Here is a 20,911-nt window from a genome sequence, read left to right as displayed (position 1 = left end):
CTATTAGACAATGCTTACACGGCCAGTATGAGATCAGCTGAGTCCCAGAGACAAGAGTTGAAAAAAATAATATAATAAAGTCAATATTGTTTTACAAAATATACTTAGGTAGTAGTCCTAATATCGTTAAAACTAAGGTCGAATTTCGACCATTGGGCGATCTCTAGTATACTTTATTGACTAAAATGTTAAAACCATAATATTATACTTAGCGGGCCCCAAGGCGAGTAATTTTGCCGCGTATTGCGTATTGCGTAATTTTATAGACCGTCTAGTGTTGAGATTAGCTATGTCAACACTATCCGCTTTCCTCTTCAATTTTCGTCATCTTGTCATATTGTCATTTTTGTTTTTCGGATACGATCAGAGGGCATGCGTCGCGGGCATGCCTTTCGCTGTTGACTTCGCTATATCGCATACCCTTGACGAACAGAAAAAGGCACAGTGTGGACAAAGCTATTGAACATCGCACGCCTTCAATCTAATTGTCAAATAAACTATTCAATAAAATTGAAGCGTGATATTGACAATGCAATTGATCGTCTAGGTGCCCGCTAAGTCAACAACTAATTGTCTAAGTTCTGAACAGTGTTCAATGGAGTTTCAAAGAATATTGTGATAAAACTTTCTTATCCTATTATCTTTAAAGGTCAGTTTGCTTTGTTTTAAATATATTTTTACATTAACTAACCTGCAAAAATTTGTTGAGTAAATTATTTTTCTTTATTAATGTACAAAAACAAATTAAATTCTGATTTTTCAACGTTCACCTGAAGAATTCATTTGGGACTCACGAATTTTGTATAAAATACTAAGTATTGAAAATTTCTGAATACCAAAAAAAAGTATTATAATAATTATTAAGAGGGCGACTAACCCCAAAAATCAAACATCGTCCCTCTCTCTTCACACTCACGCCCGTCTTTCATATGCCAGGTGAAAAAGAACGACGCGGATTCTTATCAAAATTAGTTTTTTCTCAATAACTCGATAAATATACAACATTTTAAAAATCCGCTTGGTCGATCTCTCAATGATAGAATTTTATACAATGTGTTAAAATATTAACTTAGTTCAATGCACGGTTATGGCAATATATGAAAAATTCGTGAAAATTGAGTTGCATCTTTGTGATTTTTTTCTATCGAGAAAATTTTAAGATATCGTGTTTTTGCTCAGATCGAATTCTCGGAAATATATTCCGAAAATTCGTGAAAATTTAGTTGCATCTTTGTGATTTTTTTCTATCGAGAAAATTTTAAGATATCGTGTTTTTGCTCAGATCGAATTCTCGGAAATATATTTCCGAGAATTCGATCTGAGCAAAAATATCGTGTTTTTGCTCAGATCGAATTCTCGGAAAAATATCGTGTTTTTGCTCGATAGAAAAAAATCACAAAGATGCAACTAAATTTTCACGAATTTTTCATATATTGCCATAACCGTGCATTGAACTAAGTTAATATTTTAACACATTGTATAAAATTCTATCATTGAGAGATCGACCAAGCGGATTGTATGTAGTAGTGTGTAATGTAGTGTCTAATTTTAGAAAATGAAACAATTCGGGGCTTATTTTCAAGTATGAAAATGAATTATAAAATCGATACTTTAGGGTTAGTCGCCCCCTTAACAACTAGATGAGGCCCGCAGCGCCATTGCCAAAAGTGTTTATCGCATTTGGCATGGAGATACTTTGAGTCCCAGGAAAGGACATAGGCACAGTATAGCAATATTATATTAGTCCCTACAGTAACGAAACGCCTTTGATGTCGCACGATGCCGCCACCGATGACAGGTACCGAGCAGATATGCCAGGGTTGCCACGGAACGGAAAATAAAATAAAAATAAAATATTGTGCTTGTAATGCAAATGTTATCATTTAATCTGTTTAATCAGCGTGTTATATTTATTATTTAAATATTATGTCGTACTGCCAGATATTTACGTGAAACTTTATTTATAAATGATTTTAGTTCTCTATTTAAAAATTTAATTAACCCATCAAGCCCCATAAGCTCACCGGTGAGGGAGACACAATAGAATAACAATAGATTTCCAAGGATCCACGAATCACGATCGAAGGGTTAACAATGAAGACGCATTCAAAATTTAGAATATATAAAACATCCAATAATTAATCACACGTCAGGTGTAAGAGAAGCACTTCAAAACCAGGGACGTCAGACGTACCAATTTCTTGGTACACATACCAGGTTCTGGTTCCACGTACCATGTACCAAGACTACTTGGTTCTTGTACGCAAAAATACCAAGATTGGCCTTTGACCGACCAAAATACACTGACCATATAGAATAACCGGCAAATTTCAAAGATGCATGTAAAAAAACATTCCAATCAGATTTCCTTTATAATATAAAACTTTTTTATAGCAAGCAGTCTCGATAAACAGTTACGTTGTGTGTAAAAATGTTTTTTCGAAATCTCAATTTGTTTACTTCAGACTTCTTTTCCATTGTTTGGCTAAGCAAACGAACCCTCGATTCTTACAAAAATCTTCTAAATGAATCATTTATCTATTTTTTTCAATATATTTTACATTTTATACCCGAATTATGCAGTATAATATCAAAAAGATAATGCAGTTCAAAATGATATTTCTTCTGTGCGTTTGATGATTACTGCCCTCTATTAACAGTATACGAAATTAAAATATTATTTTTTTCCACTGGGATGCGACTTCCGACACAGTTTGTCATCACTATTCGCAGCGCCGGAGCGGAGCACAGGCGTAGGTACCAGTTTTCTGTCTCCGATACCAGTTTTTCAGCCAGCTCGATACAAGGATTTCCAAGTGGCCGTCTAACATCCCTGGTTAAAACTCTTATTATGTGCGCGGTAAGGGCGGTCCACAGGACAAAATGTTACACTTGGTGTGTGTACCTAGCTAGGTAGGTACTAATTAGTATGTAACAGGGTATTTGACAGATTTTTAATTTATTACACTTCTTACAACGTAAACAATAGAACAGAGATACAAATAAATGCCGCCAAGGCCAACACAATATTAGTGTAAACTGTGAGCCGATATTTATGAAAATTTAAATCCTTTTTGTTTTTTGAATCAGATTTACATCCGTACACTGAAGATTTATTATAATATCCCATTGTTTATAAGATAAGTTATCGTTTTACAACACAAAATTCGTAGACAACGCGCCAACGCACCCCTGTGGGCGTAGGTATACAAACGCCGCGAGTTTGTGTACGCGGGCCCGCGCCGCCCGCTTCCCCTCGGGTACTCCTCCGTTGCTCTGCGCAAGTACATTCGTTTCACTACTGTAGGGATATGTCATATTCTTCATATTGTTATACTGTGACATAGGACACTTTCTGTTTCGGAAAATGTATGGTTCCCACGTGGTAAACGAATTTTGGCGCAATTAATAATATATATTAATAAAATAAGTATATCATTATTATTATGAGCCTAAACTGTCACACTGCTGGGCAAAGGCCTACCCCAAAGACTTCCATCTGTCTGTCTCCTGCGCCACCGCTGGCCCGCCTGGCTGGTATGCCTCCAGCTCATCACGCTATCTTTTTCTAGGCCGGCCTCGGCGGCGGCGTCCGTCTTCGGGTGCCCACTCTGTTGAGATCCTTGCCCAGCGGTCGGAACGCATACGGCCAACGTGACCCGCCCAATCCCACATCAGCTTGGCAGCCATGACACCTACATCCTTGATACCTCTTTTAAAGCCTGCTGCTAGAGAGAGAAAGATAAGTATAGAATCTTTTTAATATTTCTTACTCTTACGGTGCTACTCATTACAATAGATAACTTCTGAAGACCTGTATATAAACGAAATGAAATATAAAACGGGTCAAAGAATTTTCTTATTTGAATGCTGGGAGATAAAAATAGGTCCTTTGTTGGGCACCGTCCCGGGCCGGGCCTGCTCCTGACGCGAGATAACTTCAATATTATCACGAAAACGTCCCATCAGGTTGATGAAAAGCTCTTTGAAATTTATATCCCGCTCGTGAAATGTGTGAATAACAAATACATTTTACAATTCGCAACTTTCTTAAGGAAGGGGACTAAAGCAAAATAGATGATCTTATAATTCATTTCTGTACTTGATAATAAACAACGAATTGTTTAAGTTTTTAAACATAATATAATATATGTACTACATTATATTTGCGAGGGTCCGTTCTAGCAAAAATATCATATTTAAAAAAATCTCCGTAAAACCTTCAACTGAGTTAATATTTTAATAAACAATATAAAATTCTATTACCGAGGGACTGTACTAGCGGATTTTTAAAATGTACATTTATCGAATTATCTAATACATATATAAAAATAAGTCGGGTTTTCCTTCCTGACGGTATAACTCCAGAACGCACAAACCGATTTCCACGGTTTTGCATTCGTTGGAAAGGTCTCGGGCTCCGTGAGGTCTATAGAAAAAAAAATTCAGAAAAAACTACAAGAGAAAAGCAGGAAAACAGGGAAAATCATTTTATGGCAAAACAACGTTTGCCGGGACAGCTAGTTATTTTAAAAAACAAAGCATTTATGTCAATAGCAACAACAAGAGTGTTCTGCTATTGAAATGAATAATTGACATCAAGAGGAATGTCAATCGTATATCGAGAACAATAGAGCTCATTATCGCTCATCACGGCTCACGAGTGCTGTAGAGCCATCGGCGTAGCACTCGCTACGGCGCTACGAAATTACGTAGCAGCGCTACGACGAATAATGGCTGGCTAGAATCAATATAATGATTAACCGCCTTCCAAAAAGGAGGAGGTTTCTCAATTCAACCGTATGTATGTTTTTATGTATTGAATTCAGATTAGGACTGTTTTGGAACTTAATTCTATTTGTGCTGATTTTGCAGTAACTACTAACTAGTAAGCCAACAATGTCAAAATTGACGTAGAAACCCGAAAAATGTAGGGTACCTTCTGGTTTCGTACTATATTACTCACTCGGCTGTTTATAATTCGCATACGTCTAGTCGCACGCACACAAACACCGTGCTCTAGTCTGTCGAACTGAAAATACGTTAGACGATGCACGGCAACGCCGCAGCCGGAGTGGGGGTGTTAGGTTTATTGTCGTTACGGTATTTCTTGGTTCGGTCGCCGCGCTTAAAGCCCTCTACAAAAGTTATGCTACAGCTTAAAAACTCTGCAACATCAGAAAATCAGATGGTAAGCCCGCATTGTCATGAACTAAAACAACTTTTAAGTTCTTCCAATGCGAGAATCGAACCGAAATCGGTCGATAGTCAAGCTCTAAACCACTAGTTACTAGAAACGTTGTATTTATGCTATTTTAACTCTGTTTATAGTTTTTGCTAGTTTGTATAATGTTAAGGCGTTTTTACATCACACGACACCGACATTCATTAAAAAACTGCAGAAGCTGATATTAAGTCACGTAAGCGCGTTTTTCTAATGTTAAGAAATTGCCCGGCCTCTCATAGAAAGCAAGAAATGGAAAGGGCGTAAGCGACAAAATGGTTTTTGTCGCGTAATTTAAAAACCATAAATATATTTCATATAAGCTATGGGCAAATTAAAGTGTATGCTTGAACCAACCTATGTACAAATTTTGGAGGCTTAAATCACTCTCCTATGTTGGCAAAATTAGAATCCCTTTATTTACAGAGGTCTTTTTGATTGATTATTCTGTGTTAAAATAGTTGACCAATCGTGTTATACTATGGATGGATAATTCAAAGACAAAGACATGATGAATACTGACAATGAACTTCTTAGCTTTAGTCATTGCTGAGAAAAGTCGATATCGCTACAGCCAAATTATCAAGGCGTCGCCTTAATCACTCGTACAATATATGTGTGAGAGACTGAGAGATGTCGGTACGATACCTGATGTCGAACCGCGTAATGTAAAAGCTGTTAATAGCAGCGGCGACCGCAGCTCAGAGATTGGACGGGCTTGCGGTGGCGCGACCGCTGCACTGTTTAGAGCTTGTATACATACATACATACATAATATTATGCATTTTAAAGGGAATTTGCTTTGATGTGTTTTAGTGTTATGCAAAAAGCCACGGTAGACCTCTCAGTAATAAAAAGATCCACAGTGTGTAATAATAATAATGAATACATTATAATTATTATAATGTATACAGCTGAGGTACTTTGTTTTTAATATGTTGCACGTAGTGTAATAATAGTACAATGAAATTAAATTGTAACCTAAAACTTTTAGAATAATTCTAAGTTAGGTTTAATACCAGTTCGGGAACTGGTATTAAACGTTATACGTGGGAGAGCCATGCTTCGGCACGAATGGGCCGGCTCGACCGGAGAAATACCACGTTCTCACAGAAAACCGGCGTGAAGCAGCGCTTGCGCTGTGTTTCGCCGAGTGAGTGAGTTTACCGGAGGCCCAATCCCCTATCCCTTCCCTACCCTCCCCTATTCTCTTCCCTTCCCATCCCTACCCTCCCCTATTACCTCTTGAAAGGTCGGCAACGCACCTGCAGCTCTCCTGATGCTGCGAGTGTCCATGGGCGACGGAAGTTGCTTTCCATCAGGTGACCCGTTTGCTTGTTTGCCCCCTTATATAATAAAAAAAAAAATAACATTATCATTTCCGTGCTTGTAAGCTTAAGCGTTATTTTTATCGGATAATAAAAAAGAAATATATCGGAACAGTAATTAAACATGTAATAATTAATGTATTGTATGGTAATGGCTCTTTCTTGGCCTTGGGTTCTGAATACATAATTAAACCTAACATTTTATTCCACCTTATATAAAATTCGTACATAACTAACTGCGAAACAGTCTAATGAAATAATAGCCAGTCATAAATATCTATCAGTACAATTGATCCATCTAACTATCTACAACTCCATCAAGAGCGATAATCGCATTTCAACTTGGAAATATCTAGACCGATGAGGAATTTATTTTCAATTTATCCAGCCGATGAGATCTTCGCTCGGAGCCCGGGGCGGGTAACAAGCTAAGTTTGAACCGAACACAATCAATTCACGACAACTTTATATTCCGTTTAGGTTACGCAGTTAACTCCCAAAGTTATAAACAAGAATGTGTTTAATAACTATATATACTAAAGTATCAGCCTTTCCCAAAGTGGACGATAATGCCCCCTTGTGGGCGCTGAAGCCTAAAGGGGGGCGGTGTGCGATCCAGAAAAAAAATGGGGGCGTTGTATAGAGGCCATAAAGTTAATATACCTAGTGGAATATATTAACTTTATGGTAGAGGCTTCGATTTAAAAGTACGTCAAAGGGTCGCCAAATTTTTTTTTCTCATATTAGACAAAATAAGTTTGGGAACCCCTGCTTTATATTATACTAGATGACTCCCGCAATTTCGTTGCGCCAAACTTCCGTTCATCCTTTCAAGGGACTCAAAGTATCGCCAGACAGAGACAGAGAGACACACTTTCACATTTATAATATTAGTACGGATTTAGCTCCATGTCCTGAGCTGTCAGGAACACTGGGCAGCGGGCAGGTCCCGGTGTGGACTTGGCTATAAATGGGTCGCGATTACGCTTGTCATGCACGTGCCTGCTAAACCGGCTGCCATGTTGAAAATGCGATAAATAATGAATAGTTATTATCGCTAACTACCTGCGCCCGCGGTTTCACCCGCGCATTATAATATTAATAATACCATACTACTTAATGTTTGATATAAGGTCTTGTTGAGTGACGCGTCTTTTTCGACAAAATCTTTGCATCATTTGTAAATGCTGGACCTTTGTTCAATTCTCAAGATAGAACTATGACAAGTGTAATGGGAAAGTAGAGTGGGGTATAGTTAGGCCCTTTTGAGGGCCCTCGAGGGTGCCCCAGGGTCTGTCCCTTCAGCCGGACAATGGACTCGTCCTTTTGTGATTTTACAAAATATCCACTTCTTAATACTTCATATTATATTTCGTCCTATTTCCTAGTTCACGTAATATTTTGCTTAACTCATTGTACTTCGTATCACTTTCCGCTTAATATAAATCTTCCCTGGATTTCCACAAATATTTCAAGACCTAAATTGGCCAAATCGGCTCAGCCGTACTCGAGTTTTAGCGAGACTAAAAAAAATTAAGAACCATTTTTTAAAGTAGAATATGCATAGCGTAATGTAGGTTTAATGTAATTTTGAGTTTAATTTTGCTTCTTTTTTTTTATTATTCGTAGCCTTTAGCCATCATATTTTTATAAAGTGTGTGATTGTAGTAGTGCAAGTTATTTAATGATAGTAACTCAATCATTGTTTTTTTTTTCTTATGAAATAAGGGGGCAAACGAGCACGGGTCACCTGATGGAAAGCAACTTCCGTCGCCCATGGACACTCGCAGCATCAGAAGAGCTGCAAGTGCGTTGCCGGCCTTTTAAGAGGTAATAGGGTAATAGGGGAGGGTAGGGAAGGGAAGGGAAGGGAATAGTTGAGGGTAGGGAAGGGAATAGGGTAGGGGTTAGGGGATTGGGCCTCCGGTAAACTCACTCACTCGGCGAAACACAGCGCAAGCGCTGTTTCACGCCGGTTTTCTGTGAGAACGTGGTATTTATCCGGTTGAGCCGGCCCATTCGTGCCGAAGCATGGCTCTCCCACGTATAACAAATATTTTTTGAAAATCCCAGAAAGATTCATAATTTCGAAAAATAAAACTATCGAGTCAAAGTAAGTGAATCGTGTTTTCCGTTAGGCAAATATCAGATAAATATACAATGATTAAATAAATCTCAACTTCATTTGAGTCAATCGTCTTCCGGGATCGTAATAATTATTAGAAAACACAGCAAAATTTAAACCTTTGCTGTGTTTTCTAATCTGCCCGCTCTTAATAAATTATCCCGTCCCTTATTAAGGCCCTTAGAATATTTCCTATCATGTTTCATTATGATATTTCGCAAAAACACTTTAGATAATTAAAATTTAAAATTCAATATTAAATGAACATTTTAATACTAGTCTCACACTTACCTACAAATTTCAACTTTTGTACAGATCTAAGCAATATGCTATAATACTTTCTTTATTACTGCAACATAATATCCATGATTCACTGTCAATATTTTTGCGGCAAATATAAACCTGCGACCCCAACTGACGCGGTTCCCACTGAACCACAAAGCTGTAGGCCTACTACGAAACCGTTTTGAGACTCAAACAATTGGGCGAGAATGCCGCGTCCTGCTCTCACAACGTCATTTCACGTGTGTGTAGAGTAGTACGCGGCATTCCCGTCCGATTGTTTGAGTCTCAAAACAGTTTCATGGTACAAGCCCTGAATATTTACACAAGTATTAGGAAGGCCAGGTACAAAACATGAAAGCGTTCGTCGAGCCTAAGCAAACTTTGTTAATTTATTTTTGCAAAAAGCAATTTAAATCCCAATATATAATTACTTATACTCTTCTTACTTTTACATTTAAATTAAATAAGTTACGGAATCAAAAGTACTAATGCCAGGTTATAACAAAGAATTAATATTCAATCTCTTAAAACGCTCTCCCTATTTCAACCGATATACAATCCATACTTACTAACTTCGTCTGTCTACCTGTTACCTCTTCACGCCCAAAGCGTTAAACCGATTTTGCTGAAGTTTGGTGTGGAGATACTTTGAGTCCCGGGAAAGGACAAAGGATAATTTTTTATCCCGGAAAAATGTATAGTTCCCACGCGACAAAAGAATTGTGGGGCAACGGAGTTGCGGGCGTCATCTAGTTACTTATAAATAATATTATAACTTATAATAATTCACAATGACGTTTTCACTATAATCTGCGTAAATTAAGTCGCATAAATACCATTATTTAAATATTTACAGCTATCATAATCTACATTTATTTCTGAGTTTTAAGGCGCTTAACTTACTTTTTAGGGTTCCGTACCCAAAGGGTAAAAACGGGACCCTATTACTAAGACTTCGTTGTCTGTCTGTCAGCAGGCTATATCTCAAAAACCGCTATAGCTAGACTTCTGAAATTTTCACAGATTATGTATTTCTGTTACCGCTATAACAACAAATACTAAAAACAAAATAAAATTAATAATAAAGGGGGGCTTCCATACAAGAAACGTGATTTTTTTGGCCTTTTTTGCTCGATTTCAATAATGGTAACAATTAGACACTTGTTTTTTTTATAAAATCCTTTATTATATGTGTACGTTAATAATTAATTATAATATTAAATAAAAAAAGAAAAATGAGGGGAGCTCCCATGCAAAAAACACAATCTGTGGCTTACTTTTGCTCTATAACGGTACGGAACCCTTCGTGCGCGAGTCCGACTCGCACTTGACCGATTTTTTTCACTCAGTCAGCTCCACCTAACGTCTATTGAAGTTTTATTTCAGCGTGACAATAATACTCATTCTTACTCAACCGTAAACGCGGTGGCTCGAGGCGCTACATTGTGATCTATTTAGTTTCAGAACTCACCGGCTTGGGAGCAACAAAGCGAGCAACATTGAAGCCACAAAGGCGTCTTTATGCTGCTGACTGACCGGTCAACCGTGCGATATGCCCGTCGGACAAATTTTACATTTGATTGGTGTTGAATTACTCTGGTTTATGAAATGAATATATACCTATGTCGACTAATAATAATATTTATTACGAATATTTTACTAACAATATGTAGAAAGTACTGTATATAAATATAAATATGTGTCATATTATATGGGCTGTTGGTAGCTCAAGCCGGGGGTCGCGGGTTCGAATCCCGCCGACGGAACAAAAAGTTTTCAAAGTTCCTGGGTCATGGATGTGTATTAAATATGTGAATCATATAATAAAAATCTTAAATATATGTATAGTATAAAAGTATTAAATATATTTCCGTTGTCTGGTACCCGTAACACAAGTCCTTCAGGTACTTACCACGGGGCCAGACTGACGTGGTGTGAAGATATTATTATTATATTATTATTATTATAAACATATGGCCGAGTTTAATTCAAAAGAATATACATTTTTGAATAACATTTTTGGAGTGTTGTCGGGCCATTCGGTTGAACGTACGTACCATCACTTCACTTAAACTCCGCAAACTTTACCATTCGCCGACAATAATTCGTAATGAAAATATTAATACCGTTAATTGAATATCCAGTCATTAATATCAAAATTGTAATTTTTTTTAACCGTACGCAGATATTTGATTTATTTCACAAAAATAAACGTGAAATAGTTTTTGCGAAGTCCCCTGCGTATATTCTATCACTATATTTAATTTTAGTAACAAAATGGAAATACTTCCCGAGATATTTCAAATTGGACACAACGATATATTATCCGGGCCATTACATAAAGTGTCCATTATAGTTGAGTTAGCGGCGCCCTAGAAATCGAGTTCAGGGCGTCGGAGGGCGCCGCGGACCCTCGAGGCGCCCTTTGGATTTAACTGATGGACAGCGCTGAGATGGGAATCTTTAATCTTACCCTGAAATCGAATAAATAGCTCGTAGGGCTGACACAACTTTCTTAAATTTATATTATTTGTATAAAATAAAACGAATAAAATAAAATCTTTATATTTCCAAATAGGTCAAAAATTAATACTTTTAGAACGTCTACATTGAGGCCTTCCATCGGTTCGGGAATTAATCCGGCGAGAAGAACCGGCGTAAGAAACTCGGCAAAAAAACACTTAAACAATTTTGTTACATCGAAAATGTAAAAAAATATGTTATGAAAAAACGACGAATGGCAAGTGCCAAGTCCTAATAGCTACTTGGTTTTACAGTAAAAACCACGTCTGGTAGGTCAGCCAGGATTTCTTCCCTATTATAATAAGCGACAGTTGCGTTACTAAAAATACTATTAGAAATGTGAAGCATGTTCCTTAGAGCATTACAAATTTTTGAACTCCTACTGTTTCGTTTCCACTCTTGTTTTTAATAAACATACTAATATTATAAAGGACATCAGGCAATTTCCATACAATGTTGGTGTAAAAAAAAGCTGCGCGGCCAGACCTAGGATTATTTAAAATAGCTAGGCCATATTAGAACTTAAAAAAATATAATATGTACTTAACCCAGTTACTTAATTTTCTGAGTAATTATTAAAATTAATTATTATATACCAAGCTCTCAACAGATTTATCTGAAAGGTATGGAGACTTTTTAGACCCGTCAACCCTACTCTCAATCCGGGTCGGCGCGTCTCCGGCGTTCGCGTTACTGATACCGGACAATCACACACCGACGACTCGCATACGTCTCCACAGAGCATAATGTAAAGGGACGTCCACAAATTACGTTAGGTATTTAGGGGGGGGGGGAAAGGGGGTCGAGTCAAATCTTATCTAATCTCACGTTGAGGAGAGGGGGGGGGGGGGGCTCGGCAAATCTCACGTAATTTTTTTCTTAACAAAATAATACTATTTTGGTCCATTTCATCCGGCTTGTACGTATGCTTAAGATTTAATCGTAAGCGTAATCGTTTCAATACGATTAAGATCATTCACAAATTCGTTCGAAAGCAAATCTACTGACTGTCAAAACAAACTTTTACGTAAGAAACCCACATTTTGAAAAATCTCACGTGAGATTTGTGGGGGGAAGGGGTGGTTGAATAAAATCTCACGAAATCTCACCAGGGTCAAAAAATTCATAAAACACCTCACGTAATTTGTGGACGCCCCCTAACTCGTTTGAGAGTGGCACTTGGAAAATTAATCCTCTACCTATGCTAACGTCGCAAAGCGAAACTATATTAGTTTGCCTACATCGAATAATAATAGCTCCCACACCGGTTTCGGTGACGGTGGCCGATTTCATTGAAACCAGGCCAGCTACGCAGGAGTAATTTTATAGTGTCCAAGTGTGTGCGCAGTACACAAGAGCACCCTCTGTTCCTTTACTCTCATAACCCAGTGGGACGGAAGACCGACACGACTGGCGAGAGATCAGGCGCAGGACCGACTTTTTACATGCCCATCCGACGCATGGATCATCTTACTTGTCAGACAATCAGGTGATCAGCCTGCATTGTCCTAACCAAACGTGGAAATAACATGTTTCCAACGCGGGAATCGAACCCACGACCTCCGAGTCAAGAGCCGCGCTCTATACCACTAGACCACGGAGGCGTTCAAATATAATATTACTAAACATTCGAATATATTACTAAACGGTTTCATCCTAAATTATATTTGTTTTATGCAATATACTCCTATCCTAATAAAAATATTTATCCATAGAATAACTATTTAAGGTCTGATTGTTTTTGTCTGGCCTACTGGAAATGTCGCATGACACATAACGACAATGGATCATAAATAGTAACACGCTGCGTAAAATTAACAATTTTGCAAGAGGGTTAAAGTTTTCAACTTTTTCATATTATTTCGTCTCATTTGAAGCTTGGAACATAAAGTTATTTAAACAAATGCATTGTTCGTTCGTTTGACATCCCAAACAATAAAATATGGCACAAAAGTTTGCCTCAAACAACGAGATAATTTAATTATGCTTTTGAAGTTCCGAATATTCGCGGAGCTTTTAATATTTAGGACACAAAAGAGGACAATTCATGAAAAACAAAAGCTCGCCAAAAGCTTCGTAAGCTTATAACGTACTACGGGCTTTTACAACCGCATTGTTTATATCTCGCTTACGTTGTGTGCTTAAAAGATACAAGTGACGTCATACGTGTGGAAGAGAGAGGGAGATAATATGGTGTTTTAAGTATGAGTGAAGAGGACAACATGAGGCCTACATCCATTGTTGTTGATGGCTGTAATGCAATGTGGTAGCGGCTCTCTAAGGACTGAACTGGCAGTACCACGGATGAATATTTCATCTTAATTTATCGAATTCTTCGTCCGTGCGGACAGGTAACTGAATTTCGCTCCTCAAAAACGCAATACGCCGAGAAGCCGGGGTACACAAATATCATAAAAGATGCGTTATGTGATGTTTGTAAGCCCCGAAATGCTCAAACAAAACCACAATATTGTTTTCTGCATAAGTACTATCAAATTTACTGATTTTGTGTTGGTTATCTGTTTCTCAGTTTATCAGTTTATTGACTGGAGTTTATATATTCAACAGCGTGGTTTCCTTTTTGACTTATACTAATAAAAAAGCATCAGTAAACAGATAAGAAACTGAATATAATGGTATTAAGACACTAAATTGTTAAGTCTTCTCATTTTTAAGGCGCGAATACACTGACCTACAAGATCCAACATCAGCTTAAATTGCTAAGCCGCGAGTATACGAACATACAAGACCTGCGTTGTTAAGGCGCATGCACACTGACCTGGAAGCTGTGGTTGGCGTTGCTGTTGCTGCACTCCGCGAAGGTGGCCTCCTCTAGCTCGAACTCGTCCCACAGCTGGCTCTGGAAGCAAACGAAAGATTGGTGAGCTCGAGAGATCAGCAGATAGTACACAAGATATCCCTGTTTCAGACAATAGTTCTTTGACCGCAGCTTATCAATTGATATAATATTGTTGAATTCAACAGTGTTTGTTGTGAATTGATTCAACGGTGACTGGTAAATATTTTGATGTTAGCCATTAGGGACCTACCAGTCGGAGAGCGGTCATGCGTCCGAGCGTCCTGCGTTCGAGCGGCCAGTCACACAGGAACCATTCTGACGCGGCCAGAACGCCTATTGTGTGAGTATGCATGTATGTTTATGTAACGTAATACAATACAAAGAACACAAAACTGAACGCTTGACCGCGTGACCGCTCTCTGTCTGATAGGTCCCTTAAGAGTCCGGGTGCCATCGCAATTCTCATAAATACGTGATACCGAGATAATTTCCCATACCGTTCCATCCAACGATTACAATATTTACATACTAAATTGTAATCGTTCATATTTTTTGGTATGTAAAAATTTTGCAGTGAATCTTTGTACAGGAACCCTATCTTAAGCTGAATAATTACTCAAATATGGCAAATATTCTCGTATGGGAAATGATCTTGGTATTACGTTTGTATGATAACTGCGATGGCACCCGGGCTCTTAAAAAGCACTAGTGATCATTTATTCTTCAGTCAAAAAACCTCACAATGGAGACAATTTTGGCACCGGTGCTCTAGCCTTATGTAAACTAGTTGTAGGTTAAATATAAAATCGACTTGTTTAAAATCAAAATAAAGTTTTGGTCATGTGAAAACATTATACTTTTTCTCTAACCGTAAAATGTCTCGTCAAAAGAGCTTATACTTTGAGGCTAAGTTATAACATCAAGTCGGATTTCAGCTTAGAAAGGATTGTAAGATTTGTCTTGGTATTCTTTGGTTTTCTAAGTGGTAACTGTTATTTCCAGACTATTTATCTTAACTCGAAACACCTCAACAATTCAATCTATCTTCCAATATTCTGAAGAGTTTGGACTTATAGAGTTATTAAATAAAAACGACTTGTCTCCTCCGATGCATCTTTATTAATAATTAATCTCACTTAAAAATTATTACTTAGCTTATTCTACTTGGGTGGTACAATAATTTCTATAAGGGAATTATAAATCGAAATTAATTGCTCTGTCATAATAAAATAAACATACTAATTCAATAAAATATTATCCTAAAAATAGAACATCAGCTTTTCTATATAGATCTACATAATATTAATTATAATTATCGTATTGGGCGGCGCGTATCATATTCGCGCGTGTCAGCACCGTTTTTAATTCTCTATAGCAATTATAACAATCATTAATTTAATAATTTAAGTTTTGTTTAATTTATATTCTAATTTTTTTTATCCACTTAAAATCTCAATTAATTAATTTATTATTATTAGCAAACTTTAGCCCAAAATACGAAAAAAGAAAAAAAAATACATATCATAACCGTAACAGCTACCTGATTGACAGTCTTCAAACCTTGGACTCGTCCAGCGCACCTTCTTGAACGTCTCGGCGACGGCGGTAGCTCAGGCGGGACAGGACTCGCTCCAGGGCTTCGTTCCGCATCTGCCTCTGCATCCAGCCAGTGTGCAGCTTCTTGTATATCCAGAAGAACCCCAACAGGACAGCCAGCAGCAGACAGGCGCATATGATGGACAGCAGGATGTTGATTGTGTGAATATGCTCCGCTGTAGCACTCGCGTTGTTATCACCTCCAGAAGTCTGGGTAATTACGACTTGATCTCGGCTTTGTGTTTTGCCCATAATATTTTGATGTTAATTTCACTTAGATGGCAGGGATGACAGATCCAATCACAAAGATAGCAGGATCACGAAGACGGTAGGGTCTAGAAGACGGTAGGATCACGAAGGCGGCAGGGTCACGAAGATGGTAGGGTCACGAAGACGGCAGGAGCACGAAGACGGCAGGGTCACGAAGGTGGTAGGGTCACGAAGACGACATGGTCACGAAGATGCAGACGGCTTCAGGAAGATGCGGGCTTCAGGATCTTGATAGTAATTTTCCAGTCGAACTTTGGCTGCAGGGTCGCCATGAAGAGTTTGGACTTGTAGAGTTATTAAATAAAAACGACTTGTCTCCTCCGATGCACTTAGCTTATTCTACTTGGGTGGTACAATAATTATTAAGAAGTTACGCCACAATATTCGGAACAACGTTGGACACATTGGGAAATAAGCATAAAGTTAATATCATACATTAAGCTACACCAATACTATACTATAATATATTATAGCATAGTATTAGAATATACTAAGATATAATTATCACACTTCAATTCGACCATATAATGGAAACGATAAAAAGCCCCGATTCACGCTAGAATTCGGTTCCACGCATTCTTGGCTCCAATTCTCAAGGGAATATTAAATACTGCCTCATTACTATACCGCCTAATGAGGGTAGTATTGGATTCGGCGTCTGCGAATTTTAATCTACCCCAGGTTAATATTCTTTGTGCTGAGATAAGCTTTATTAATGGTCCTAGGGAGCTTATGCCTTCATATTTTCTATTTGTTTTAGGTGTACGAAAAAGGCTTTTTTTAATTTCACAGAATACTTTAAAATAATTTTTAAACTATATTTAGCAACCACAGATTGCTTAACGCTAAGTTCAAATTAACACTGTAAAGTATGAAGGATAACTATAATATTACTAGATGTTTCCCGCAACCCCGTTGCGCTAAATTCATTTATTGCGCGGCAACCGTACATTTTCCCGGGGTATAAAGTATCCTATCTCCTTTTCCGGGACTCCAGTATCGCCATACCAAATACAGACCAATCGGTATACGACTTACGAGTACAAATACCAGAAAAATCGGTTCAGCGATTTGGGCGTCAAAAGGTAACAAACAAACGAACTTTTTATAATATAAGTAGGGTATAATAAGTATATACAAAGGTATTTGTACTTTTGGATGATCCCATACTTAGTAGTAAAAGGAAAAGATGGGTTCTCGTATATCCTTCCAAAGTATATACTCGTATTATGCACTGCGTAAATCAACGCCGCGTGGGCGAGTATTTTTGGCTGGATCAAAGTGATATGAGGATATACCCGAAACTCGGCAACTTCTTCCCCCAGGGGCAGGTTAACTTCTCACAAAGGAGCCATATTATAACATATCTATCTAATATATATAATTCTCATATCACAGTGTTTGTGCGCGAGTTCCTCCAAAACGGCTTAGCTGATTTCAATGAAATTTTGTATGAACATTCGTTAGGTCTGAGAATAGGTTTTATCTAATTTTTACATTGATACTAGGTATAATTTATATGGCAAAACAATGATTACCGGGTCAGCTAGTACTTAATAATATAAAGCTAAAGAGTTCGTTTGAACGCGCCTCAGGATATGCAATAACATTAATAACTTGAGCTCATCTACCGCGATAACTCGTACGCAGCTAGTTACTGCTACCGCGCGCGAGCAGCCTCACTCGTCTGAGAGTGAGTAAGGGGTCGGACCCCTTAAGAGCAGGGGGGACCCGTGTCCTCACGTCAGATAAAAATAGCTTATTTTCGTAGCTCTCCCCAACATTGCCCGATTAGAATGTCACACGTGTGACTTTTAGGGGACGGGGCCAGGCCCCCTCATTGCTTATCTCCAAACCAACTAGCAACAGACTAGTTATAGCAACGTTTAAACTAACGTGGTCTTAACCAGACCAGCAGCTTAGACCCTTTCGAAAAAAAAAACCGCCTCAGGAACTACTGGTTCGAATTTAAAAACTCATTTTGTGTAGTCCATTTATCGAGAAAGGCTTTAGGCCATACAAGATGTAACAAAACTAAGTGATACGTATAAAATCATGCTGTGATTAATATGAACGAAAAATCAGTATAAAAATAACGACAAAAACGGGTAACATTGTTTAATTTTAATATTGGTGCGTACAAAGTCACAACAGCTGAAAATATATGACACGAGGCGAAAACCTTTGAAGAAATTGCAAACGCTATAAAGACATAAAGGGTGTAATAAATATTTTACCGGCACGTAACCTCGTTTCGAGTTACATCCGTGCGGGTGTCAGGCGTTACAGCCTTTTACTACGCAGCCCTAATGACTTAATGTAAGAATTTGGGGCGCGGATGACTGATGGCCAGGCACAGCGGAACGGGAGCGGCATATCCGATAGTGTAAACGTGTACGAATATTACTGCTGTAAAAACCTTTACAGCTTATATTTTTATCATCTTTAGATTGGTGTTAAACGAACCTAAATGAATATTACTGCCGTAAAAGCCTTTACAGCTTATATTATATTTTTATCCTTACATTGGTGTTAGGTTACGCAAAAGAAACATGAAATGAAAATGGGTTTTAGTGTAATTTAAAAACACAGTTTTCCTTGTTGGTTAGAATAGATTAGAATAGAATAGAATAATTATTTATTTGCAGCTATTACTACTATAAGATACATAAACAATAACTTAAATTATATTGTATTACAACAAAATAATGACAATAAAATTCCTAAATAAATCAGCCGCAAAAACGGACCAAGCTCGGCAGTGTTGGCACACCTAGAACGTATCCAACGCCGGTCTTTCGTTTGACCCATTCCGTGACCTCACAGCCGTCCCAAGTCTCCATTATTTCAAAGAATTTATCATATAAAGAATCAGGTTTAAGCCTATAAGGCAGTGGTCCCCAACCTTTTTTCATGTGGGCCACAACCGTGGATTGCTGTCGCGGGCCGCAAAAAAAATTTTTAGGGTTAAAAAATAACGTTCTTCAAAATTAACGATTAAAAAGTGAAAAAAAATCACGACTTTCACGACGACTACATTATTTTGCCGGTGGTTGTAAATTTAAGGTTAGGTTAGGACTTAGGTGAGCAACCACACTGTGGTGCTCTAGTATAGAAATCAGAAGTACTAAAAATATCCACAGCCGAATACATAACCTCCTCCTTTTTGGAAGTCGGTTAAAAATCTGGGAGTTGATTTGGGAGGCTCGATTGTGTCGAGACTCGAGAGTAAGGTGGCAGGATCAATTAACTTTAACTTTGTGCCGTAGGGACAGCAGGGGCTTTAGTGAGGTATTGTAATACTATCTCGACTGATCTCGTCAGTCATTTTACCAAAGATTAACGCCTAACCTCCCAGAGGCTCAACTCCGTAAACACTGACGTTTAACTGAACGTGTGAGCGACATGCAAATCCCCCGCTCTCTCACACTCGCCTCAAATACTTATTACGTTATCTTTTGTTTTATACATATACAATAGATATGACGTAAGTTATGGGTATAGAGCAGGGGTCACCAATTAGTTTCGTTCGGGGTCCGTTTTAAGAAATGAAATGATCTTCGCGGTCCACAGTCCACACATTTTATAAAAAAATATTTATTAAATTAAACAAAGGTAATTACAGAGATTACAAAGGTATTTAATATTTATTTACAAATGAATGAGAAAAGTGACAATTTTTGTTGCTAATTAATTATTATTGTCTGTCTGAAGTTTAGTGTGAAATTGGTGCAAGCTATTGACATTAAATCCTGGAGATGTTCATCAGTAAGTCGAGACCGAAATTTATTTTTAAACGAAGTTCATCTTCTAAAATGCTTGGTCCGCACACAATGAGTCGAAGGTCCGGATGCTGACCGCGCTTCGCCATTTGGTGACCCCTGGTATAGAGCATGGTTCAAAACTTATCGACACCATTTAAAACTTTGAAGTTACATTTTTACGGACCCTAACAGCATGCCAACTGCCAAGAGATGCGAATTACTTTATAAGCCAAATGTAATAACTTATATTATCTTATAATAACTTATATTATATATAGTCGACAAAACGTGACCCACACCACACGCGTATCTGTTTATATTTAAATACGAAGCTTCATATTATGAGGTGTTGGCCTAGGGTAAGACAAAAAAAATAGGTTTCACTTCGTTAGCACCAGCAGAAGTAGAAAGTAAGAGGTTGTGTAAAAAAAAAGGGATATTATTCCTCACACCTCACCTCCTCCTGAAATCCTCACCTCAGAATAATTTTGCAGCACACTACCTTAACTCCGCTAATTAACTGAATGCATACCAGAAAAACTAATGCTAATCAAAAAAAAAACAATTGATTTACTGAACATGTCCTTAAAAAAAACTTAAACATCATACAAAACGAGATGACCTTTATAACTAACAACTCACACCAAAAATATCGTTCATACATCGGATATATTATTTGTAAAACTAAAATTTAAATTGTTTATCAAAAATACTAGCTTGCACTCTAAATTGGACAATCTTACAACGGAATTTCTAAAAAACGATATCGAAAGGTGCACCACAATAAAATCAATTTCTATTATCAAAACAAGTGTACAAATTGACAAATGGTGCAACTAAAATATTTTTAGCCTAACTTTATTTTCTTTTTGTTTCTCTGTTTTACTGAAAAACATGTTGGGGCCTCCTCGTCTAACGCCGCACTCACTCCTTTGCGCTCGCTCTTTACTCTTCAGCGACCACAGATATATCTTGATCTATTTCTGTGTTAGCGAC

At 37.7% G+C, this 20,911-nt stretch overlaps 1 protein-coding gene and 1 long non-coding RNA gene across 2 annotated transcripts in view; one reads left to right on the top strand and one right to left on the bottom strand.

Moving 5' to 3' along the window:
* The window catches only part of LOC121729686 (diacylglycerol kinase eta), a 192,761-nt gene that overhangs the window by 45,711 nt on the left and 126,139 nt on the right, over nt 1–20,911 (bottom strand). The window contains exon 3 of the mRNA XM_042118284.1: nt 14,265–14,345. Coding sequence (XP_041974218.1) covers nt 14,265–14,345 — 81 coding nt within the window. The remainder of the gene's footprint in view (nt 1–14,264; nt 14,346–20,911) is intronic.
* LOC121729693 lies at nt 281–13,336 on the top strand. Its single transcript, XR_006035993.1, has 3 exons — nt 281–331; nt 5,762–5,766; nt 13,326–13,336. It is a non-coding gene; the product is annotated as an uncharacterized LOC121729693 (long non-coding RNA).

The sequence above is a fragment of the Aricia agestis genome, chromosome 8 (genome assembly GCF_905147365.1).
Source record: "Aricia agestis chromosome 8, ilAriAges1.1, whole genome shotgun sequence".
Taxonomy (NCBI): Eukaryota; Metazoa; Arthropoda; class Insecta; order Lepidoptera; family Lycaenidae; genus Aricia; species Aricia agestis.
This window is presented reverse-complemented; position numbering and strand designations above follow the sequence as displayed.